The sequence below is a fragment of the Lutra lutra genome, chromosome 2 (genome assembly GCF_902655055.1).
Source record: "Lutra lutra chromosome 2, mLutLut1.2, whole genome shotgun sequence".
In the NCBI taxonomy this organism is placed as follows: Eukaryota; Metazoa; Chordata; class Mammalia; order Carnivora; family Mustelidae; genus Lutra; species Lutra lutra.
Genome location: NC_062279.1, coordinates 88,244,257 through 88,271,067, shown reverse-complemented (window position 1 = coordinate 88,271,067; position 26,811 = coordinate 88,244,257). Strand labels below are relative to the sequence as shown.

General features: G+C 36.2%; 1 protein-coding gene across 15 annotated transcripts in view; it reads left to right on the top strand.

The window, feature by feature from the left end:
- The window catches only part of MAPK10 (mitogen-activated protein kinase 10), a 598,365-nt gene that overhangs the window by 427,656 nt on the left and 143,898 nt on the right, over nucleotides 1-26,811 (top strand). For 11 of the 15 annotated variants that reach the window (XR_007125159.1, XR_007125160.1, XM_047717902.1 and 8 more), the window contains one exon: nucleotides 10,366-10,437. The exons of 2 other annotated variants lie outside the window; for them this stretch is intronic. Coding sequence is in view for 10 of the 13 variants with exons in the window: in XM_047717902.1 (XP_047573858.1) it covers nucleotides 10,372-10,437 (66 nt within the window). In the remaining 3 variants the exon portion in view is untranslated. Of the gene's footprint in view, nucleotides 1-10,363; nucleotides 10,465-26,811 lie in introns of those variants that run through there. 2 more of the 15 variants (XM_047717906.1, XM_047717904.1) reach the window with 2 other exon arrangements.

Here is a 26,811-nt window from a genome sequence, read left to right as displayed (position 1 = left end):
GATTAGTATGGCCAGTTGTTTATCAATCTTATTGATTCTTTCAAAAAACCAGTTTCTAGTTTCATTGATGTGTTCTACTGTATCTCTAGTTTTTATCTCATTGATCTCTGCTCTCATCTTCATTATTTGCCTCCTTGTGCATGGGGTGGGCTTAATTTGTTGTTGATTTTCCAGTTCTTTAAGATATAAAGAGAGCTGGTATATTCTGGATTTTTCAATTTTTTTGAGTGAGGCTTGGATGGCTATATATTTCTCCCTGAGGACCACCTTTGCATTATCCCATAGGTTTTGGACCGATGTGTCTTCATTCTTATTGAATTGTTTAAGTTCTTCTTTGATTTCCTGGTTGTTCCAAATATTCTTAAGCAGCGTGGTCTTTAGCTTCCAAGTGTTTGAATTCCTTCCAAACTTTTTCTCATGGTTGAGTTCCAGTTTCAAAGCACTGTGGTCTGAGAAATATGCAGGGAATAATCTCAATCTTTTGGTATCAGTTGAGCCCTGATTTGTGACCCAGTATGTGGTCTATTCTGGAGAAATTTCCATGTGTGTTTGAGAAGAATGAGTATTCTGTTGTTTTAGCATGGAATGTCCTGTATATGTCTATGAGGTCCATCTGGTCCAATGTGTCATTCAATGGTCTTGTTTCTTTATTGGTTTTTTGCTTGGATGATCTGTCTATTACTGAGACTGGCATGTTAAGATCCCCTACTATTAATGTATTCATATCAATATGACTCTTTATCTTGATTAACAGTTGTCTTATGTAGTTGGCTGCTCCCGTATTGGGGGCATAAATATTTACAATTGTTAGACCTTCTTGGTGGATAGACTCTTTAAGAATGATGTAATGTCCTTCTTTATCTCTGACTACAGTCTTTAGTTTAAAATCTAATTTATCTGATATGAGAATCATTACCCCAGCTTTCTCTTGAGGCCCATTGGCATGAAAGATGCTTCTCTATCCCTTCACTTTAAGTCTGGATGTATCTTTAGGTTCCAAATGGTCTCTTGTAGACAACATATGGACGGGTCCTGTTGTTTTATCCAATCTGTGAACCTGCGCCATTTTATGGGAGCATTTAGGCCACTCACATTTAAAGTGATTATTGAAAGATTTGTTTTTATTGAGTCCTTGTTTCTATAGATTGTCTCTGTAAATTTCTGGTCTATGTCACTCTTGGGTTCTTTCTTCTTTTATAGATCCCCCTTTCACATTTCTTGCAGTGCCAGCTTGGTGGTCAAATACTCTTTTAAACCTTGCCCTTTTTGGAAGCTCTTTATCTCTCCATCCACTTTGAATGTCAACCTTGCTGGATAAAGTATTCTTGGCTGCATATTCTTCTCATTTAGTGCCCTGAATATGTCTTGCCAGCCCTTTCTGGCTTGCCAGGTTTCTGTAGACAGGTCTGATGTTATTCTTATGGTCCTTCCTCTGTACATAAGGAGTCTCTTCCCCCTTGCTGCCCTCAGAAGCTCTTGTCTAAAATTATGATTCGTCAGTCTCACAATCAAGTGCCTTGAGGTCTTTTGAGATTTGTTGATCTTGCGGGGGGGGGGGGGTGTTCTTTCTGCCTCTAGGGCACGAATTCTGGTTCTAATCCCCAGATTGGGATAATTTTCATCCAGAATTTGTTCAACTATATCTTCTAGTCTTCTCTCTTTCTCCAACCCCTCAGGGATCTGAATAATTCTGATGTTGGAACATTTCATGACATCATTTATTTCCCTAATTCTATTCTCATGGCTTTTAAGCTACTTCTTCCATGCCTCCTCCTGATCCTTTTTCTCTATCAGTTTGTCCTCTAGATACTAATTCTATCTTCTGCATCAGTTATCCTAGCTGTTAGAGAATTTACATTAGATTGTATCTCATTGTTAACATTTTTAATTTCTTTCCAGGTGGCTTTCACTTCTGCCCTTAGAGTTTCTATGTTGTCACTAATGGTTTTCTCCAACCTAGCCATTGCCTGGATAACTGTTACCCTGAATTCCCCTTCCGACATACTGTTTATGTCCGTATCCAATAGTTTTTATGGAGAGGGTACAGTTTCTGGATTTTTTCCTCTGTTGGTGTTCCTCCTCCTAGCAATTTTGGTGAGAGGTGTTTGAGGGGATGTATAGCTGAATATATCAACCATGTTCCAGGCAAGATGCACCCTGGAAGGCTTCAGAGCAAGTCAGCACCAAAGAGAAAAAAGAAAAAAGAGAGAGAGGGGGAAAAAAAGAGAAGACCCAGCCAGAATGGGCCCCCAAATCTAAGATTTATAAGGTATATGAACAAAAATGGACAAACAAAAAGACCGACAAAAGTAAATGACAAGGAAAAAAAAACAAACCCAGCCAAAATGAACCCCAAGGATAAGATTAATATAATACCAGAACAAAAAAACAAATACACAGAAACACTGATAGACGAAAAAGATGGGAGGGCGGTTATAAATCCTTGATGTGGAAGAGGAAGTTTATTTTGATTCTTCCTGGGTTGTCTTGATATCTTTGTTAAAGGACTCAACTTTCCAGAGATAAAGGGAGATTAAAACTGGTTTATATTTAAGAGTAGTATTAGGGAAAGAGGATTACCTTGAAGCTTATATCTATATGTATATAAAAAAATAGAAAAGAAAAAGGAAAACACAGGTATACGTATGAAAAAAGTTCAAGTTAAAAGGTTATTATGGAATATGTTGTATTAAACCTCTAGTTGTAATGGTAAGTAGGTTAAAAAAAATTAAAAAGAACAAGAATAGTGAGAACGAATTAAAAATGAAAGTTGTATCTATGAAATATACAGGTTTTAGGGCAATACCGGGAGCTTAATATCTTCTTTTCCCCTGATATTGGGGTTTTACAGTTTTGTGGGGACTCTGTGGTGGTTGTCCTCTTGTTCTTTTGGTTTGCTTTTTGGTGGAGGGGCCTGCCATGTTGTTTTTCATTCAGTCTTGCTTGGGTTGAGTCCTTCTGCCCCCTATTAAGAGGCTGGGCACTGTGGAAACCAGTTTTTCAGGCTTTTGTTCTCTGGAGGTTTTTGTTCTTTGGCAGCTTTTTGAGGCTTTTCAGAGGTTTAGTGGAAAGCAAACTGCACCCAGACCCCACTCAGAGAGAAGCCTCAGTCTTCTTCCCTCTGTACCATTGCTCAGCAATGAACTCTGCAAACTCCGCTGAACTGAGCAACCTCCCACAGGCTGTGCATGCCCCCAGCCACCATCTCAGGGGTTGCCCGAAGTGCTCACTTGTCTCTGCACCCCCTAGCAACTAAAACCATGAGTGATATCGGTCCAAGGAGCCCGCTTCCAGTGGCTGCCTTTGCCAGGACTGCTGTCTGGGGTCCAGACCTCACGGTTGCGCAGGTCTTCCCCGAGGAATCCCGACCAGAGATTGCGCTGAGTTCCTTCAGGCACAGGCTAGGACCATCCAGACCCTCCGCTGGTCCTAGAGACTGCTGGCTAGCACCCATGAAGAGTTCTTTCAGGTGCAGGCAGGGAGTGTGGTTCAGACCCTATTCGGTACAGTGCTCACACAACACAAAAGACTGTAGCTCTAGAGAGCACAGGCTGGTGCCTACACCTGACTCCCTCATGCAAGGGAGGGTGTGTACCCAGCTGAGCGATGGTACAAGCAGTGCAATGCCAGGGACTCAAGGGACCAGGAACTGGAGGCTCCGTCATACTCTCTCTGGCACAGGTGGTCACTGGTGCTGGCCATCCTGGGTCCATGGGCTTAGGCCTGTGCCCGTGACTGCCTGATTCCACCAGTTGCCCCTTAAGATCTTTTGCTCTTTTTGAGTGCTTTTAACTAGACTCCAAGTTAATGCTTGTCCGCAATCACAGGGCACTTTTGTATTGGGGTATTACTTTCTTATGGGTCACATCTGGTGGCTCCCCCCCTCTTCTGTTTATCCTCTGATATCAGTCTAGGCATTCCCACTCTGCTTTGCCTCTCCACTGGTGTCTTCTGCCCCCATAGAGATCCAAAAGTGTATAACCCTACATCTCAGGCTGATTTCATGGGTGTTCAGAGTGTTCTGGTAGATATTTAGCTCACATTAGGGGACTGACTGAAACAGGGTCTTCTACTTCTCTGCCATCTTGCCTATTACCAATATTACCTTCAAAAAATGTTTTAATTTTTTTAGATAAGCTCTATGCCCAATATGGGGCTTGAACTCACAACCCTGAGACCAAGAGCTACATGCTTTACTGAGAGCCAGCCAGGTGCCCCTGGCAACCTTTCCTAAAAAGGGTCATATATAAATATTTTATATTTATTTTATTTTATTTTATTTTATTTTAATCTTTGTAGGCCATATAGTTTCTGTGACTAGTTACAAAAATCTACTATTATAGTGTGAAAGCAGCCTTAGACAATATGTAAACTAATGGGTGGCTGTGTTCCAATAAAACTTTATTTACAAAAAATGGTGGTGAGTTGAATTTGGTCCATCCTCCACAGTTTGCTGACTTCTGCTCTAAATGATAGTCCATGGACCAAAAGATTTAATAATATCTTAAAGTCATCAAATGCACAGTTCTTAAATACAATTAAATTTAATTCTACTTCTCTATCAGCACTAAAAAGATAATTACTTATTTCATGATATATTTACTTTTCATTTTTTAAATATGTACATTTTTAATACATAGTTGGGAGAATTCTTTTGGACATAGAAGGGACAGAGTTTTGTGTGTGTGTGTGTGTGTGTGTGTGTAACTATGACTTTGTATTCTAATATTGTACAGATACTTACAGGCTGTTAAGAGAGTCATCTGTTGTGCTCGCTTTGGCAGCACATATACTAAAAAAAAAAAGAGAGAGAGAGAGAGTCATCTGTTAATAAGTTCGATAGGTTATAAATACAAAAACTATTTACAGATGAGTTTGTTTTATATTAGTTAAACTTGGAAAGTGCTGGGTCTCAAAACACTTTTTGTAATCAGTTGTTCATTTAGTTTTCTCTTGCAAGTATTACATTTCAGTGACAAACCATGGGAGACTGGACCTGCCCAGAACAATTTGATTTTTTGCATCTATGAAGCTTCTCAAACCTCCTGTGGTTTAGTTGGCACATCTCAAATATAAAAGAATTTAAATATTGATCTAAGCTATTAAAATAGATCATAGTTACATTCTTTTATAGCAACTACTCTGCACCATTTCAACGTAATAAATTCTTAAGTATATCTCATTCATATAACTTGGCCTACTGCTTTGCTCAGAGTAACTATTAACTCATATAGGCATGTAATGAAGAGAAACACAATATAGTACATAGCAAGGAGTATACATACAGAGATTTTTCCCAGGAGAACAACCAGTAATTGAAAGTACTAAATTCCCCGAATTATCATCCCCTCCCTTTTCAAACTACTCATGGGTCCTACCTATATTGCTTCAAGATGTTGCCACTAGTTCCATTTTAGACTAATATCAAGATAATGTCCTGGCCATTTATGTTGTTTCCATGTAATGGTGCCAAATTCTCTCTGCCATGCTATCAGGAAATATAATTATCAAACTAGTTTTCTGTAATTCACTGAGATTACCATACTGAACATTCTTTTTCTTTTAATGTCCCTTTGTGGCACAAGAAGTTTCTGCAGTGACTTGGTGACTTAGTCATGGTGCTACATTTGGAATCTTTATAATGCAACCAGGAAAGGTCAGGATGCTTGCTTTCCACAGCAAGATTATTTACTCATTAAAAATTAAAATACATTGTTCATTTCAGGTGGTGGGCTGTATGTTATTATTACCCATATGTCCAATTCAGCGGTACAGAACTAAAACAGGCTTGCTGGGTAACATTTCTGAGGTCATCTGGGTTGGACTCTTTCATACTTTCACTACTATTAACTCCTCATTCCTAATTTGTTAACATCAAAAGTATTGAAAACTTACAGATATCAATATGCAAAGATAATGAAAATACTTAGATTTGTGCTAGAGACAGAAAGAAGTTTTTTCATTTGGTTTTCCTTTTATTCAATAAACATTTACTTGACATTAGCTATATACTAAGAATAGTTTGGGCCCTGGGGTTGTGAACATGAATAAAACATAGTCACTTTCCCTGAGGAGGTCATAATGTAGTATGGAATAGACATATGAACAAACAGTTACAATATTGTAAGATATTCATAATAAAAGTACAAACAAAGTGTTGTGAGAAGACTGAAGGAAAAACTGAAGAGTGGCTGGCAGAACATTTCCTCACTTAATGCATGCTGTGTGATAATGAGACAATAATGAATGGAACAATATATTTTAAATGCTGGAAATGAGCATCTGGAAAATGAAAATAAAATAAAAACACCATTTTCAATAACCTTAAAGAAAGGTGTGAAAGAACTATACAGAGAAAATATGTAGCAAATGTAAAATACCCTTCTTTGTAATTTATTAATTTCTTTCAAATAGAATTGCTTATTTAAAGCAAAAATAATAGCAATCTGTTATGGGGTTTATGAAATATGTATAAATGAAATATATGACAACAATTGTTCAAGGGACCAGAGGAGAGACTTGAAATATACTATTATAAGTTTCTTAAACTGTATGTGAAATAGAATAATATTATTTGAAGCTAGATGACTTAAAAATGCAGGTTGTAAACTCTAGACCACCCACTAAAAAAAGTATAACTAGTAAGCTTTTATTTATTTATTTTTAAAGACTTTATTTATTTATTTGACAGAGATCACAAGTAGGCAGAGAGGCAGGCAGAGAGAGGGAGGGGTGTGGGGCTCAATCCTGGGACCCTGAGACCATGACCTGAGCCAAAGGCAGAGCTTAACCCACTGAGCCACCCAGGTGCCCTACAATAAGCTTTTAGACAAAATAAAATGGACAAGAAAAAGATAATTCTTCCCAAAAAAGACTGAGAAGGAGGAAAAATAGAATAAAGAATACAGAGGTAAAATACTAAACAAGTAGTAGAGTGGTAGGCTTGATCTCAGCAATATCCACATTTACTTTAAATGTGAATGGACTAAATACATCTATTAAAAGACAAAGATTATCAGCATGTCCTCACTTCTATTCAACATTGTATTGGAGTAAGCAATTACTAAGTAATTGGAGTAAGCAAGGAAAAACAGATTAGAGAGGAAAAAGGAAAAACTATCTTCACTTGCAGACTTTTCTGTGTATAAGGAAAATCCTAAACAACCTATAAAATATTTACTGGATTTAATAAATGAATTTAGTAGTGTGATAGAATGCAAGGTCACTTACAAAAATTAACATTATTTTTAAAAATAAGTATTTAGGAAATGGAAATTAAAAATATACCATTTACACTAGCATAAAAATATAAATGCTAAAGAATAAACTTAAAGAGAAACATACAAGGTTTATACACTGAAATTTATAAAACATTCCTGAGATAAATTAGAACTAAAATAAATGGGAAAAAATATAATAATTATGGATAAAAACACCTAATATTGTTAAGATATCTTCTCAAATTCCAGAAAGTTAAAAAAAATTTTTTTTTGAAATGTCAGGCTGATTTTAAAGTTCATGTGGAAAGGCAAAGACCTAGAAGGGTCTCCCAAATAAAAAGAAGAAAAAAATTTGGAGGACTTACCTAATTTGAAGAACTTATAAAGCTCAGTTAACAAGACAGAATGATACTGGAGTGTTAAATAACAGAAAGTCTAGAAGAACAAAAGTTCCAGAATTTCTCAATTCAGTAGTTTAATATTATCATCAAGCACAGTTTCTTCTATCTTCCTGCTTAATCCCTTGGCATTTCTCTTCAAGATCATTTCCCATTAATGGCTATTATGAATGTTTTGGTTCCAGGCATTAGTGCCTACAAAGCAAAGGTCAGCAAAAGAATAAACAACCACTAGTTCTTTGTGTCACTTGAATTGTTTTCTATTATAAAATATTTGACATTTCAAATAGTATTTCATATATGTAGGCTTTAAAAAATAATAATGAAACAAACATGCAAATTGAATAAGTCGACATGAATCCTTGAACTTTATTACTCACATTAATATCAGTAGATACAATATCAACATTCATTTCAATTTCTTAGGCCCCCAACCCCACAGGATGATTCAAACAAAGTCAGGTGACTACTGCATATACAGTGGGTTACATTATAGAAGAGGAACTGGAAGCGTAAGGAACCCAAATCTTTATAATTGGCAGTTAACGTGGCTTGCCCCAAAGGGACACCTTATCTTTATTATACAGGAGAGTAATCAAACCTGCCCTTTTCTCCATAAGGAGATACTATCTCTCTCCCAAGATTGTTTGCTATATAATTATCCTTGAGAAGATAGTCTGGAATAAAAACAGTCAATGCTTCTGTTTTCAAGACATGCAGAAATGTGAAAAGACCTAATTAAAGAATTGTCTTTCAACAGAGGTGTGTTTCCTCCCCACTCTCTGCCCCACATATTTATCATGCATGTTTCAGCATAATTTAATGCATAGTTTCTTCTTTCCCCAAGCATCTGAAATGCAGACTTTAACATAATTAGGATTCCATGTATATATGTTTCTATTTTTGGTTCTTTATTAATTTATAAGCCTATCTTTGCATCAATCCCACATACGTTTACTTTAGCTTTCTACCTTTTTAATCTCCACAAACATCTACTTTTTTCTTCTTCGAGAATGTCTTGTATATGTTCTTGCCCTTTCATTCTTTCTTAAATTTAAAAAATCTGCCATATTCCTATATATTTTTTCTTGCAGTGCAGACCTTCCTTCTGAAATTGTATTGCTAGCTCTCCTATAGTTTGTTTAAAACTTCCTCTATTGAACAAACTGAGAGTTGCTGGAGGGAGGTAGATGGGGGGGAATGGACTAGCTGGGTGTTGGGCATTAAGGAGGGCACTTGTTGGGATGAGCACTGGGTGTTATATGTAAGTGATGAATCACTAAATTCTACTCCTGAAATCAATACTACACTAGATGTTAACTAACTTGATTTTAAATAATAATAATAATAAAAAGCTGCAACCACTGTGACTATACCTCACCAAATAAAACAAACAAACAAACTTCCTCTACTAAGCTCAGTGTGGGTGTCTTCAATGTGACTTCCCAGCATAGATAGGTTCTGAGCTTTGTTTCCTGAACTCTACACACTACTCTTTAAAAGCTAAAGTTCTCATCTTCAGATACCAGTAGATTGCCTGGGGCCAAGTGGCAGCTTTAGCTCATTTATTTCTCTGCACGAAATCTTTCTCATTGTTTTCAACCTCTTAGAATTTTTCTTTTCTTTTCTTTCCTTTCCTTTCCTTTCCTTTCCTTTTCTTTTCTTTTCTTTTCTTTTCTTTTTCTTTCTTTCTTTCTTTTGGCAGTTTAGTTATGCATTAAAAATATATTTTGTATATTTCATCTAACTTTTTTAGGAGGTTACACTGAAAGTGGTTTTCAGGATACCTAATAATTCCTCTTGTCAGACACAGAAGTCTTGTGTCAGTGTGGTTTTAAAACTGTTTAACTCACAGAATTGTGTCTTGCACACAATAAACATTCAGTAAAGTGTGCCTAATTGAACTGAAAAAGGTTTCAGTTGGTTTTCTCTGATGCTGCTTCATCATACTCAAATGACTTAATACCTAATCTGGTATTACCATCATTACATGATTTTATTCTCTCCTTAAAAAAATATTGATTTTATCCTCTCCTTTGCAAAATTAAAAAATATTTCAAAAATACAGAAAAAATAATATAATGGAAATCTTTGTTCTTAACTACCAAGACTAAATTGATGTTTACATAGTGCCCATTCTTTTCAGTCCTGGTTTTATGATTGTATAACAAAACAATGTACATAATTTTGTATATTTAAAAATTTTATAACAATAATACAGTGATCTTCATACCCCTTTGGAACTTGCTTTTTCTCCACTCAACATCATGTTTGAAAAATTTATCTATGCTGATACATTAAGCTCAAATTCAATTATTCCACATCCTGTATATAATTCTATTATCCATTATAGTTTATTTAAAAGTCCCTTTATTCTATGATAAAATCCTTACATATATGCTCTTGAGCATGTGTTTGGGATTTTTGAAGTTAGATGCCTACAATGGAAAGTGCTATATAATAGAATGTTCTAAATTTTAACTTATTAAGTATATATCCAGTTCCTTATATCTAATCTTTATGATTGTGGTGGTATTGATCATTATAAAAATAAGATATTCTACCTTATTTTATCATTTAGTGTTTATGATTTATGAAAAGTACCTAGCACTAGTCAGGATACAGATTATGCTAAACATATGTAATGCATGACACCTTGTGTTTAATTCAAATTACATTAAAGTTTATACTATTAAATAATGAACAATTAGGTGATTTGGAAATTCATGCCCCCCCTTTTTCTATAGGTATTTATGAGCCTCCATTTATTGTACTACTGCAGTGAACCAACCTTGGATGTGAAAATTGCCTTTTGTCAGGTGTGTGTTCCTTACAGGTAAAACAAGGTACAGTATATTCTCTTGTATTTCCATTTGCCATTTTAGCTTGCATATGTGCCACATCAAATTAGTGTTTATGCAGCATTAAAAATAATTTGGGAATTAGAAGTGGATAGTTACATTTTTTTTTCTTTCTCAGTTCACTTAAGTGAGAATGAAATGAAAATAATTCTTTTTAATGGTTATAAATTAATCACTGGGTTAAGTGATTTCTTACTAGATTTTATTTATACTTAATGACAGTAATGTCTTTTCTAATACTGGAAATATGGCTTGAATCATCAAAATAGTGAAAGTCTGTATTATTATTTTTCATTGTAAGGACTGATGAGCCCTCTGTAGCAGATTTCCGATGCCCTCAGATAATAACATCCCAGGTGTTCTCAGTTGATTTTTGATGCCCAGTGCTAACCGATAGTTAGTAAAAGGGTAAACAAGAAGAACAGGAAATAAAGGTATAGAAGGTAGTGTGTATGGAGCAGAAAAGAGTCTGCTCTCCTGTATTCATACATATTCCATTCTTAAGAAAGAGGCTACGTGGGGTATTTATTCCTACTACAGGTATTTTTAGGGTAATCCTAACTTTAATCTGTTGTTATGGTATTAATTAATAGTGTTTCCTTTTACTCTCAGGATTATTCTTTGGATAATAAATTATAGTAACTTTATTCATGATCTAAGCAAAAAGCAATTCAGTTTTTCTGTACTGATTTTCATTGTTATCCTCTCATTGAGTGGTGCTGTAAACAGGGAGTGACATGCATCCTTTGAAACAAGGTCTAAAAAATAACTCTGCACCTTCTATTACTTTAAAACAATCTTTTCTGTTTCTGAAAGTAATATGTGCTTGTTACAGAAAGTGTGAAAAAATAAAAAGGGAAACAAACATTGGCAAATCTATTCTCTCTTGGCCTAAGTAGAATCTCTATAGGCAAGTAAAATGTGTTACAGGCTATGAATAGGATTTACTGATCTGATCTGCCTCAACTCCCTGACCTCTAAATGTCATAGTGCTGGAAGCCTCAGGCATTTAGATAATTTCTCTTCTGTAATAAGAATTCTGGAACTGGACAGCCTTGGTTAGAAACTCTATCACTTATAGCCATTTACTTACGACCTTGGGCAAGTTACTTAACCTCTCTGTGTTTTAGTTTCTAAATTTGTAAAAAGAGGAAAAGAAAAGTATTACCTTCTAGGTTATGAGAATTGAACGAGTTAATACTTGCAGAGCAATGAGAACAGTGCTGGAATATGTTTATTGAATAGCTGAATAGATTTTAAATAAATTTACCTTCATTATTCTGGTGCTCCAATAGAGTCCCTGTTTTAAGTATTATCAGTATCTTGACTAACTTCATAGTTTTCTCTCCAACCCAAATCTCTCCCAGAACTGGACCATGTCCAACTGCTTGTTCTGTGTCTTTGCTTAGATGTTAATAGGCATATCAAATTCTGCATACACCAAACCAAATTCCTGGTCTTTCCTCCAAAATTACTCTGTTCTAATTCAGTAAATGCTAAATTCACCTTTCCCAGTTGCTTAGAACAAAATCTTTGGAATCATCTTTGGGGCAGCACTTCACATTCAATTTGTCAGGAAATACTATTGTTTGTACATTCAAAACATATCTGAAATCTCACCATTTCCCACCATTCTCTCCACTACCACTTTGATCCAACCTACTTAACCTCTTGCCTGGATTGTCACCAGAGTTTCCACATTTGCTCATTCCCAAATGGTTTACTCTCAAACATCAAGAAGAATAATATTTTGAAAAGTATAAGTGAGATCATGTCACTCCTTGGCTATAACTGAAGCAAAACAGAAAAACCTTTCGATGTCTTCCATTTCACTTACAGTAAAAATCAAAATTCCTAAAATAAATACCCTAGCATTTACCGCTTAGCCACCTAGAAGCCCCCTCCCAGAAGTGCTTTTCCTTTATTTTCCTCTTGGCCTACTCCACCACTGTCAGGGCTTTCTTCAAATGTAATTTTTTAAGGGAATCTTTCTTGACTATCCTATTTAAAATTGCCCCTTCCAACCTACACTGACTACCCAACTTCCCAGCCTTTCTTTTTTTTTCCCCTCCGTAACACTTTTTGGTAGCTGATATACCATATATGTGACTGGTATGTTGCTTCTCTCTCTCTACTCCAATGCATTTTTCACATGGGCAGGAGCCAACTTACACGGGCTCACAAGAGTTGATTGTGCACCTCTCTCCCCAACTGAAAAGTTCAGTGATGTGAGGTTGGTAGATGGAAGTCTGTTATTATAGAAGCGTGTATATTATGTAAATAAGCAATTACTATGATAAGTCTCCTCCCTCCAAATGTTGAACAATTTGCCCAGCATACTGTTGGAATTTTGCACGTGGCATGGTGTAGACTTTCACTGGATGTTTACCTAATGAATCAATGAAGGTATATGTTTGGTTTAGGTAATCAGTTACACCTGTGACTGTGCTTTGGTTGAAAGGAGCAGGACTGAATTTCTGGGTAAACTCTCTGGGCCCTACCTTACCACTTGCAAGCAATGTGACTGTGTGCTATTTCTTTTCTTTTTTTTTTTTTGTAAAGATTTTATTTATTTGACAGAGAGAGATCACAAGTGGGCAGAGAGGCAAGCAGAGAGAGAGAGAGAGGAGGAAGCAGGCTCCCTGCAGAGCAGAGAGCCTGATGTGGGACTCGATCCCAGGACCCCGAGATCATGACCTGAGCTGAAGGCAGAGGCTTAACCCACTGAGCCACCCAGGTGCCCCGATTGTGTGCTATTTCATTAGCTGCCATGAGCCTATCCATTTACTGAAGGCATTAATACTTAAAAACAAACCACAACGAAACAAAAAACTAATTCATGTTTTATATACCTCAAGTTTAAATCTGAACTTCAAAAATTCTCAGTAAAAAAGATCTCAAAACTTATGCTATATTTTTTAATCCAGAGTCTTTTTGTAGGTTGAAGTTATTTTTTAAAATCAGCTCCCAACATTTGGGTACAGATGCAGAATATCTATTTCTAGTAAGGCTTCTTTGAAAGCAAGGGAAGAAAGAGAAGTGAAGCATGAACTTTATTAGTAACTGAATTTTTTTTTGCTTACTATGAGCTTTGGTATCTAGATACATGCAAATTCAATAACTTAAAAAAACTCTAAAAATATTACAGTAAGCGGAATGTTGCTGGTCATGACTAAGACCATTTTATATACTTTCCATGTAAAATTTTTATTTGGTAATGTTTATTTATTTATTTTCTCTTCTGTAGCTCTGTGCCTGATTTACTGTTCTAGCAATTTAGAGAAAAGAATGTATTCATTTCTAGAGGCAGAAATTTCTACTGGGTTTCACTTTCAAACTATGTTTTTCAGAAACTTCTTATTTCATGAGACATCTCACACGTTCTTGGTATGCTATAGTGTTTACGCTGATCACCAGGAGAGTTAGGTTGCTCCCAGCTTCTTGCCAGACAGACAATGCACAAAGATATATGATCAAGTATACTCAGATTCCAACTCTCTTGAGTCTTAATCTGTGGCTTTTTATATTATGTTTATATTTCTAATTTTTCAGTTCTTATCAATAAGAAGTTATAGAAAATATAGAGAACAAACTTTCCCGGATAGTTTTTTATCAAAAGGAAATATGTGTATTATTTGTAATGGTGTTGACCTTATTTTTTAGTTGAATTACTTGAAGAACACAGGAGTCATTGAATTTTTTAGCTACTCCTATTAAATTTTAAAAAAATATTCCAGTAGGCAGATTTGCAGGCAAGAGGTCTCTCATTATATTCTGGGGAGAAATTTGTCTTTGTAATATTAGACAGTAAAAGAATAATCTTTAGTTTGGACTCGTATGAATCCTTTACAAAAATATAGACTGACAGGGAATTGAAAAGTGCACACACTCTCTCGGTCCCCCTGAAAAATAGGTGAGCCTTCTTAGCTTTCTTTTCTCAATTGAACAGAGAATTGCAGAGCTATTTAATTTCACTTTCCCACATTGAAAAAAAGTCTGTTTAAAGGGCTACTTTTGGAACTCTGTGGTACTGAACAGATGAGTCAAGATTTTAGCCAAGGAATTCATACACACAGAAATGCTTGTTAGAAACCGCATGCATGTCCATGGGTACGTACAGCATTTATCACATCCTGACGTGCATTACCATTAGGTGTGCAGGTTGTGTTTTTCCCTCTCCATGGGGACTGACTGCCTCAGGGACAGGACAAGGGCATCCTCATCTTTGATTTCCAAGTCCAGAAATCTACCTTAATTCCATTACTGTGCAATAAATATCTTTTGAATAAAAGAGGGTAAATAAAAACTTAATAGAGAAACACCACTTCCCTAGTAGACATTTGTTTCCTTGCTTTTCAAAATCAAGTCAATTTCTCAACATCTTAACATTTTATAAGTGTACATTAATGGACTTAATTGTATTTTGGTTATTTTGCTATTATAAATCAGTGTTAACCTAACAATTATCTAAACATTATTAACTTGTTGTCCTTTCTAAATGTTTATTGATGTTTGAGTTGGTTATGAATCATTTAAAATGATTTCTTAATTTCCGATTTTCACAGAGGGTTCAATCAATGAATCAAGAATTATAAATATAAGTAGAACTAGGAATAAAGAGACTGAGCCCATTGAGGTTCTTTTTGGCTATGAAACAGAAACTCTTTCTGCCTCCTTACATTTTCTATGAAAGGAGATAGCTATGTGTTGACAGATTGATTCCACCATTTATGTATTCAATACATCTTTACTAAGTACCTATAATATAAAGCTGCATCTTGTAAAAACTAGGGATACAAAGAACACAGTGTCTAAAGCACGACAGAGAGTGGCTGAGCTTCTAATCTTGAAACCTATTCCTCTTTGAGTTAAAGAACGCAGCAACAGCTATGTGTTAAACAAGGAGTCAGAAAAAAAGCCTAATCTCAATAGTTACCAAAGAAGAGTTTATTTTATCTCATTTAATCTTCACATCACTATTATCAAAGGCATAATCCAATTGTGTTTTATTCTGGACTTGGAAATCTCAGCTATTTTACTAGAAGGTCTTTCCCTGGTCTCATTATGAACTTTTTGAAATTTGTTGGTGTACAGTGTTTTAACAGAAGCAAGTAGCAGTCAAATATAATGGGAACTTACTCACTACAATTAAATGCAAAAAAAGCCCAAGATTTATTGGTCCCCAGTAGGAAAAAAGAACACTCATATGAATTCCAAAGCATGTTTGTGATATATAAAGTCTAAAATATTACTGAGGATATGACAAAATTAGTCTCATTTTGAAGTTATTGTCAAATTGTTCTTCAGTGTCTTTAGAGTTCTTACTATTTTTTGGTTTAATCCTTATGAGATAAGATAGTCAAGACTGACCATGTTGAATTTTTTCCTAGTTAAGATAGTGTTTTTTTTTTAAATAGACATAAAACATTACAGATGACTTGTCTAGTTGATTGAATTTGATTTTATTACTCAAATGTCTGGATAATAAAGCACTATGTGTATACATGGAATAATTTCCTTAGCCACTGATGATGGCTATTCTAAATAGATGAAAACTTACTCTTATAGCAAATTTGCCAATCACTTCTGATTTATTATTTTTTAGTGTTCAGATGTTTTCCTCTTTTGATCTTTAGAAATTTCAGGATTTTAGCAAATATTTTATGGGCTGCATTCACTTTTTAGAGGTTTTTATAAACTTGGAAATAAATAAACCAGGGAACTCCTAAAGATAGGTATTCTAGAATGCCCATGGAATGGTTTAGTTTTAAGTGATACGTTCAGATCACAGTACCTAGGACATTTAAAATACATTAAACATGATGCCAGGGTTATATGGTTTAAAAATTTTTTTTTCTTTCCTTTTAAAACATACTGAATTTAACGTAACTTGATTTGCTCAACTTTATCTCATTTGATGGGTCTATGGGTTTCTGCTTCAAAGACAATGAAACTATCTGGTCAAAATTTTTACACTTAAAATTGGATGGCTATCTTAGATGGGAATACTTTTATACCAACATTAGAGGAAAAGAGCAACAAAGGAAAATATATTCTGATGGGGCAAGGCAAAGAAAAACCTGTGTAATGTAACAGGGAAACTGAAAACCACTTTTGCTGGTCTGTGAAAAGCATTGGTTGTATATTTTAGATTTGAGGGGGATTGTCTGCCACCTCAAAACACCAACTTAGACATTGACTTCCATATAAATATGGCTTAAGGAAATCAGTAGATTGAACCTGAATATATTTGAAGTTCTGGGTATTTCGTAAACAAATAGCTATGATTTTGAGGTATAAACTGATAAACCTTTCCTTTATTATATTAGTTTTTCATGTAATAGGGAAAGAAAATATTTACCTTAGTTTTTCCTTTTTTTAAAGATTTTTTATTTATTTACTAGAGAGAGCGAGCAAGAGACAGGCAGTTGGAGTGGCAGGCTGAGGGAGAGGGAGAAGCTGGTTCCCATGGTGGGACAAGATCTCAAGACCTTGGGGTTATGACCTGAGGTGAAGGCAGCTGTTTAACTGACTGAGCCACCCAGGCATCCCTTAGTTTCTTCTTTTAAGGGGTTTCTTCTCCTGTGTGTTATTCGAGGAAGCCCAACTCTGATTTTCTTCTATATCTTATACATAGCATTTAATTTTGCATACCTTAAAAAAAAAATCCCAACATAAATGCTTTAGTGCATGGACTGTCCAGGTAAATTATTAAAGACATAGCAAACATTATTGTAAAAACATGGTACATCTTGAATCACAAAATAAATCACTAAGTTATCTACACTATCAGGATAACTAACAATTCTATTTTTATGAATGAGTATTTCATGATGTTTGAAAATAGTTTTTTTCATATGCCCACACATGACAATGGCTGCAGTGAATTTCAAAGAGTAAATTTAATGTTGTATTTGTGTCTTATACCTTGGGCAGGTTTTTTCACCTAATGATTTATTAAATAACTATTTGAGTTAATGAGTAGATTCAGTTAGGCTACAAAGATTAACAAAAAAATGTAAAGGTCTTAAGATTTGGTTCTGTAATGATGAACTTTTCTATATTGTTTGATTGTGGGTATGTCTTTGGTTTTCTTTTTTTGTTGTTGTTGTTGTTGTGACTATTTTTTTTATTTGATTTTTTAATAAATATATAATATATTTTTATCCCCAGGGGTACAGGTCTGCGAATCGCCAGGTTTACACACTTCACAGCACTCACCATAGCACATACCCTCCCCAATGTCCATAATCCCACCCCCCCTCTCCCAACCCCCTTCCCCCCATCAACCCTCAGTTTGTTTTGTGAGATTAAGAGTCACTTATGGTTTGTCTCCCTCCCAATCCCATCTTGTTTCATTTACTCTTCTCCTACCCCCTTAACCCCCTATGTCGCATCTCTTCTCCCTCATATCAGGGAGATCATATGATAGTTGTCTTTCTCCCATTGACTTATTTCGCTAAGCATGATGACTTCTAGTTCCATCCACGTCGTCGCAAATGGCAAGATTTCATTTCTTTTGATGGCTGCATAGTATTCCATTGTGTATATATACCACTTCTTCTATATCCATTCGCCTGTTGATGGACATCTAGGTTCTTTCCATAGTTTGGCTATTGTAGACAATGCTGCTATAAACATTCGGGTGCATGTGCCCCTTCAGGTCACTATGTTTGTATCTTTAGGGTAAATACCCAGCAGTGCAATTGCTGGGTCATAGGGTAGTTCTATTTTCAACTTTTTGAGGAACCTCCATGCTGTTTTCCAGAGTCATTGCACCAGCTTGCATTCCCACCAAGAGTGTAGGAGGGTTCCCTTTCTCCGCATCCTCGCCAGCATCTGTCATTTCCTGACTTGTTAATTTTAGCCATTCTGACTGGTGTGAGGTGATATCTCATGGTGGTTTTGATTTGTATTTCCCTGATGCCAAGTGATATGGAGCACTTTTTCATGTGTCTGTTGGCCATCTGGATGTCTTCTTTGCAGAAATGTCTGTTCATGTCCTCTGCCCATTTCTTGATTGGATTATTTGTTCTTTGGGTGTTGAGTTTGCTAAGTTCTTTATAGATTTTGGACACTAGCCCTTTATCTGATATGTCATTTGCAAATATCTTCTCCCATTCTGTCAGTTGTCTTTTGGTTTTGTTAACTGTTTCCTTTGCTGTGCAAAAGCTTTTGATCTTGATAAAATCCCAAAAGTTCATTTTTGCCCTTGCTTCCCTTGCCTTTGGTGATGTTCCTAGGAAGATGTTGCTGTGGCTGACGTTGAAGAGGTTGCTGCCTGTGTTCTCCTCAAGGATTTTGATGGATTCCTTTCTCACATTGAGGTCCTTCATCCATTTTGAGTCTATTTTCGTGTGTGGTGTAAGGAAATGGTCCAATTTCATTTTTCTGCATGTGGCTGTCCAATTTTCCCAACACCATTTATTGAAGAGACTGTCTTTTTTCCATTGGACATTCTTTCCTGCTTTGTCGAAGATTAGTTGGCCATAGAGTTGAGGGTCTATTTCTGGGCTCTCTATTCTGTTCCATTGATCTATGTGTCTGTTTTTGTGCCAGTACCATGCTGTCTTGATGATGACAGCTTTGTAATAGAGCTTGAAGTCCGGAATTGTGATGCCACCAACTTTGGCTTTCTTTTTCAATATTCCTCTGGCTATTTGAGGTCTTTTCTGGTTCCATATAAATTTTAGGATTATTTGTTCCATTTCTTTGAAAAAAATGGATGGTACTTTAATAGGAATTGCATTACATGTGTAGATTGCTTTAGGTAGCATAGACATTTTCACAATATTTATTCTTCCAATCCAGGAGCATGGAACATTTTTCCATTTCTTTGTGTCTTCCTCAATTTCTTTATTGAGTACTTTATAGTTTTCTGAGTATAGATTCTTAGTCTCTTTGGTTAGGTTTATTGCTAGGTATCTTATAGTTTTGGGTGCAATTGTAAATGGGATTGACTCCTTAATTTCTATTTCTTCTGTCTTGTTGTTGGTGTAGAGAAATGCAACTGATTTCTGTGCACTGATTTTGTATCCTGACACTTTACTGAATTCCTGTACAAGTTCTAGCAGTTTTGGAGTGGAGTCTTTTGGGTTTTCCACATTTAGTATCATATCATCTGCAAAGAGTGATAGTTTGACTTCTTCTTTGCCGATTTGGATGCCTTTAATTTCCTTTTGTTGTCTGATTGCTGAGGTTAGGACTTCTAGTACTATGTTGAATAGCAGTGGTGATAATGGACATCCCTGCCATGTTCTTGACCTTAGCGGAAAAGCTTTCAGTTTTTCTCCTTTGAGAATGATATTTGCGGTGGGTTTTTCATAGATGGCTTTGAAAATATTGAGGTATGTGCCCTCTATCCCTACACTTTGAAGAGTTTTGATCAGGAAGGGATGCTATACTTTGTCAAATGCTTTTTCAGCATCTATGGAGAGTATCATATGGTTCTTCTTTCTTTTATTAATGTGTTGTATCACATTGATTGATTTTCGGATGTTGAACCAACTTTGCAGCCCTGGAATAAATCCCACTTGGTCGTGGTGAATAATCCTTTTAATGTACTGTTGAATCCTATTGGCTAGTATTTTGGCGAGAATTTTTTCATCTGTGTTCATCAAGGATATTGGTCTGTAGATCTCTTTTTTGATGGGATCCTTGTCTGGTTTTGGGATCAAGGTGATGCTGGCCTCATAAAATGAGTTTGGAAGTTTTCCTTCCATTTCTATTTTTTGGAACAGTTTCAGGAGAATAGGAATTAGTTCTTCTTTAAATGTTTGGTAGAGGGGCGCCTGGGTGGCTCAGTGGGTTAAAGCCTCTGCCTTCGGCTCAGGTCATGATCCCAGGGTCCTGGGATCAAGCCCCGCATCGGGCTCTCTGCTCAGCGGGGAGCCTGCTTCCTCCTCTCTCTCTGCCTGCCTCTCTGCCTACTTGTGATCTCTGTCTGTCAAATAAATAAATAAAAAAATATTTAAAAAAAAAAAAAGAATAAATGTTTGGTAGAATTCCCCCCGGAAGCCATCTGGCCCTGGACTTTTGTTTTTTTGGAAATTTTTGATGATTGCTTCAAACTCCTTAGTGGTTATGGGTCTGTTCAGGCTTTCTATTTCTTCCTGGTTCAGTTGTGGTAGTTTATATGTCTCTAGGAATGCATCCATTTCTTCCAGATTGTCAAATTTGTTGGCATAGAGTTGCTCATAGTATGTTCTTATAATCGTCTGTATTTCTTTGGTGTTCGTTGTGATCTCTCCTCTTTCATTCATGATTTTATTTATTTGGGTCCTTTCTCTTTTCTTTTTGATATGTCTGGCCAGCAGTTTATCAATCTTATTAATTCTTTCAAAGAACCAGCTCCTAGTTTCATTGATTTGTTCTATTCTGTTTTTTTTTTTTTTTTTTGGTTTCTATTTCATTGATTTCTGCTCTGATCTTTATGATTTCTCTTCTCCTGCTGGGTTTAGGGTTTCTTTCTTGTTCTTTCTCCAGCTCCTTTAGGTGTAGGGTTAGGTTGTGTACCTGAGACCTTTCTTGTTTCTTGAGAAAGGCTTGTACCGCTATATATTTCCCTCTCAGGACTGCCTTTGTTGTGTCCCACAGATTCTGAACCGTTGTGTTTTCATTATCATTTGTTTCCGTAAATTTTTTCAATTCTTCTTTAATTTCCTGGTTGACCCATTCATTCTTTAGAAGGATGCTGTTTAGTCTCCATGTATTTGGGTTCTTTCCAAATTTCCTCTTGTGATTGAGTTCTAGCTTCAGAGCATTGTGGTCTGAAAATATGCAGGGAATGATCCCAATCTTTTGATACTGGTTGAGACTTGATTTAGGACCAAGAATGTGATCTATTCTGGAGAATGTTCCATGTGCACTAGAGAAGAATGTGTATTCTGTTGCTTTGGGATGAAATGTTCTGAATATATCTGTGATGTCCATCTGGTCCAGTGTGTCATTTAAGGCCTTGATTTCCTTGTTGATCTTTTGCTTGGATGATCTGTCCATTTCAGTGAGGGGAGTGTTAAAATCCCCTACTATTATTGTATTCTGGTCGATGTGTTTCTTTGATTTTGTTATTAATTGGTTTATATAGTTGGCTGCTCCCACGTTAGGGGCATAGATATTTAAAATTGTTAGATCTTCTTGTTGGACAGTTCCTTTGAGTATGATATAGTGTCCTTCCTCATCTCTTATTATAGTCTTTGGATTAAAATCTAATTGATCTGATATAAGGATTGCCACTCCTGCTTTCTTCTGATGTCCATTAGCATGGTAAATTCTTTTCCACCCTCTCACTTTAAATCTGGAGGTGTCTTCGGGTTTAAGATGAGTTTCTTGTAGGCAACATATAGATGGGTTTTGTTTTTTTATCCATTCTGATACCCTGTGTCTTTTGATTGGGGCATTTAGCCCATTAACATTCAGGGTAAGTATTGAGAGATATGAATTTAGTGCCATTGTATTGCCTGTAAGGTGACTGTTATTGTATATTGTCTCTGTTTCTTTCTGATCTACTACTTTTAGGGTCTCTCTTTGCTTAGAGGACCCCTTTCAATATTTCCTGTAGAACTGGTTTGGTATTTGCAAATTCTTTCAGTTTTTGTTTGTCCTGGAAGCTTTTAATCTCTCCTTCTATTTTCAATGATAGCCTAGCTGAATATAGTATTCTTGGCTGCTGTTTTTCTCGTTTAGTACTCTGAATATATCATGCCAGCTCTTTCTGGCCTGCCAGGTCTCTGTGGATGAGTCTGCTGCCAATCTAATATTTTTACCATTGTACGTTACAGACTTCTTTTCCCGGGCTGCTTTCAGGATCTTTTCTTTGTCACTAAGACTTGTAAATTTTACTATTAGGTGACGGGGTGTGGACCTATTCTTATTGATTTTGAGGGGGGTTCTCTGAACCTCCTGGATTTTGATGCTTGTTCCCTTTGCCATATTGGGGAAATTCTCTCCAATAATTCTCTCCAATATACCTTCTGCTCCCCTCTCTGTTTCCTCTTCTTCTGGAATCCCAATTATTCTAATGTTGTTTCGTCTTATGGTGTCACTTATCTCTCGAATTCTCCCCTCGTGGTCCAGTAGCTGTTTGTCCCTCTTTTGCTCAGCTTCTTTATTCTCTGTCATTTGGTCTTCTATATCACTAATTCTTTCTACTCCCTCATTTATCCTAGCAGTGAGAGCCTCCATTTTTGATTGCACCTCATTAATAGCTTTTTTGATTTCAACTTGGTTAGATTTTAGTTCTTTTATTTCTCCAGAAAGGGCTTTTATATCTCCCGAGAGGGTTGCTTTAATATCTTCCTTGCCTTTTTCGAGCCCGGCTAGAACCTTGAGAATCGTCATTCTGAACTCTATATCTGACATATTACCAATATCTGTATTGATTAGGTCCCTAGCCTTTGGTACTGCCTCTTGTTCTTTTTTTTGTTGTGAATTTTTCCGCCTTGTCATTTTGTCCAGATAAGAGTATATGAAGGAGCAAGTAAAATACTAAAAGCGTGGCAACAACCCCAGGAAAATATGCTTTAGCCAAATCAGAAGAGATCTCAAATCGTGAGGGGGGAGAAAGGGGATAAAAAGAGGTTCAGAAAGGAAAAAAAAAAAAGAAACAATTAAAAAAAGAAAACCGATAAAGAAAAAATATAAAAAGAAAAAAATATATATATATTAGATAAACTATTTAAAAAACGTTAAAAAAGACAACGGTAAAAGTTAAAAAAATTTAGCAGAAGAAGAGAAAAAAAAATTGAAAAAGAAAAAAAAATTAAATTAACTGCAAGGCTAAAGAATCATGGGGAGAAAGCCATGAGTTCCGTGCTTTGCTTTCTCCTCCTCTGGAATTCCGCTGCTCTCCTTGGTAATGAAACTGCACTCCTTGGTAGGTGAACTTGGTCCTGGCTGGGTTTCTTGTTGATCTTCTGGGGGAGGGGCCTGTTGTAGTGATTCTCAAGTGTCTTTGCCCCAGGCGGAGTTGCACCGCCCTTACCCTGAGCCGGTCTGAGTAATCCGATTGGGTTTGCTTTCGGGAGCTTTTGTTCCCTGAGCGCTTTCCATAGAGTTCTGGAGGGCGGGAATGAAGATTGCGGCCTCCCGGTCTCTGGCCCGGAAGAGCCGAGAGCCGGGTGCCCCACTCCTCAGTGTGCCCTCAGAGAACAGTGCCCAATTACTCCCGTCACCCTGGCCTCCAGCCGCGCTCCGAGCTGACCGAGTCTGCGACCGGTTCAAGGTAACCCCGAGCTTAGAGCTCACTACTCGGCCTTGTCTCTGTAGCCGGCTTCCCCGTTCTAATACCTGTAATTTCTGCAACACTCAGACACCCCCGATCCTTCTGTGTCCCTGCGGGACCTGAGGCCACGCTGACCCCACCTGGGCTTCACCCAGGTTAAGCCTCTGGAGCGATGTCCCTGAGCGGAACAGACTTTTAAATTTCCTGATTTTGTGCTCCGTTGCTCCGCCGCTTGCCGGGAGCCGGCCCCTTCCCCCCATGGTCTGGTCTATCTTCCCGTCACTTTGGATTCACTTCTCCGCCAGTCCTACCTTTCAGAAAGTGGTTGATTTTCTGTTTCTAGAGTTGTTGTTCTTCTCTTCGATCTCCCGTTGGATTTGTAGGCGTTTGCAATCTTTAGATAAGCTATTTAGCTGATCTCCCGCTACCTGAAGTAGTCTCAGCCTGCTACTTCTCCGCCATCTTGACTCCTCTCATGTCTTTGGTTTTCTTGAGGCACAAAAGAGTTTGAACTGACTTCTTTTTGAATGATCTTAGTACAAATAAAAATGTAGCTTAGTACTACAAGATCAGTTATGGTTGAGGTATTAATCAAATTTAAATGAAGTTATTGCCTACATCTTTAAAAATATTTATGCTGTAAATATCACAGAATTATCTGTGGTTTTCAGTGAATGGTAAATCATGCTTAATATGTGGTTTCTATTTTGATCTATATAGTATTCTTAAGCAATCAACTAATACCATAAATGCACTATTTTAATTCTATGTGAGACTTTGGAAAATGCATTAAGTGATAATTTTACTTTTTGGTACAGGTATTATCTGAGATTGGGGTACATGATAAACAAAGGCTGAATTTTTCAGTAGGTTAAGAAGAATAATGTTAACTTAGATAATGAGTTCTAAAACCAGTTCCAAATTTGGAATGTGTCATTCAACTCTTCTGTTCATCTTCTCTAAAGGTGAATATTTATTTGGTTATATATTCTATACATCTCTAAATTATTCTTAAAAAGATTAAGGCAGTTACAAAAGTGCATATCCAAAGAGATGAAAACCCAGACTTTGGAGAACACAGAACTGCTAAACTTTGGTACTGATTAGATCTTTTTTATGTTTGTGCAATGACAGAATCAATATCATTTGGATTTAAGAATACTGCTCTTTGCACTGGGTATTATATAAGACTACTGAATCACAGACTTGTACCCCTGAAACAAATAATACATTATATGTTAATTATTGAATTTAAATTAAAAAAGAAAAGGATAAAAAAAGAACACTACTCTTTGTTGTACATATGAAAACAAAGTTCTAGTGTCCATTTTAAAATGTATCATTTGATAAGTTCTAATTTCCTCTTCTAAAAATACAAAAATTGTTTTATAGATAAGTCAGTGAAATTTAGGTAACTTGTGAACATTTTGATTCCTAAGTGACTTTTACTTCCTTATGAGGGAATATAGCCTCTTACTCCTACCCTGAGAAAGAATTTCTTAAAAATGAACTCTTATTTATTAGCCTGGAAAATTTTTCCTGTCTTGATTCTATAATACCTCTTATTATTGCCTATTTTAGAATTTTTTTTTATTGTAGACAAACTGGAAATATGTAAATAAGAAATGTAGAATTCAGTGTGATTTGTTCTGTAGGTTAGATCATTGTGATAATGAAGTCAGCATTCCAGGTTTGATCCTGTAAGGAAGAATTTAATATTAAACTCTTTGAGGGCAGGAACTTTCTATTCTTGGTGCCTGGAACATTGCCTGACACAATTGTAAGACCAAAATAAATATTTGTTGAATGAAAAACATACCCCAGTAATAGGTAGACCTCAAGTCTCAGTGACTTATTTCTTCTAATACAAACTATAGTACAGGTTAACTAGGGTGACTCAGGAATTTTGGTTTCTGCCACCTTGTGACTCAGGAATTTAGGTTCTTGCCATCTCATGCTGTGCCAACTAAGACACCAGATTGTGGAAAGAGATGGATTGTGGTGGCACATGCCTTAAATGCCCCTGCATTGGCTAACACCTGCCATTTCTACTGTGGTTCATGGGGCAGAACTCATCACATGGCGCTAATAGAACTGCAGGGCAAGGCTGGGAAATGTGGTATAGCCCATGAATATTCATGGAATATGATTTTTCCCACAAACAAAAATACAGAAAATATTTTATTACCTGACCATTCTGAACCCTGTTGGTTAAACATTAACTGTATAGCAATATCATAGTGTCTTTGGATGGCCCTACAGTTCAAGCCAACTTTTTGTTAATAACATTCTTAAATTGCTAATTAGCTATGTGTTTTTAAATGTTATCTAACTTCTCAATAATATTAATTATAGTAGTAGTAATAATGATAATAACAATCAACTTTGTTGAGGGTTTCTTTATAAGCTTATACCACACTGAGAGCTTTACATACACTATCTCATTTAACCTTCTCACTAATGAAAAGAAGTAGATTATTGCTGTCATTCCATAAAAAAGTACACTGACGGTAAGATTTTAAAAAGTTTAACCAACACCTGATAGTCAGGATTTTAAGATAAAAGCTAGATTTTTATCCTTCCTGAAGTTCTTAGTCTAGGATTTCTCGATTGCAAAATGAGAATATTAAGTCTTATGTGAAGTGTTTTATTATAACCCAGCACAGTGTCTGGTCCTGACACCAGCTTGGTGCATAGCAGGCATTGAAGCAGTATTAGTTTTCTTCCTTCACATACAGATAACAGGAGGCAGAAGCCAGGCCTACTGTATTATTGATTACTGTTTTGTGCTTTTTCACGTCATTGAAAATAATGGTTAAACATAATTTAAGTCTTAAAGTTTTACTTCATTATTGATTTTTTATACTCCATTGATTCCACAGAGTACCCATCTCTGGGCAACCAATATAAAAGTCATATACATTTCAGGCTTTAGTCATCCTTAGAGAGTAATGCTTTAGGTAACAGAGTGGAGAAAATATGCTCTTGACAGAACAAAATTGAGTCCTAAATATCCTTAAGTATTGTTGTCTCAAATCTCCTCCTTTAAAACTCAAATGTAAATAATTTGATTCCGACTCAAAAATGGATTAAATACATGCTTCTTTGCC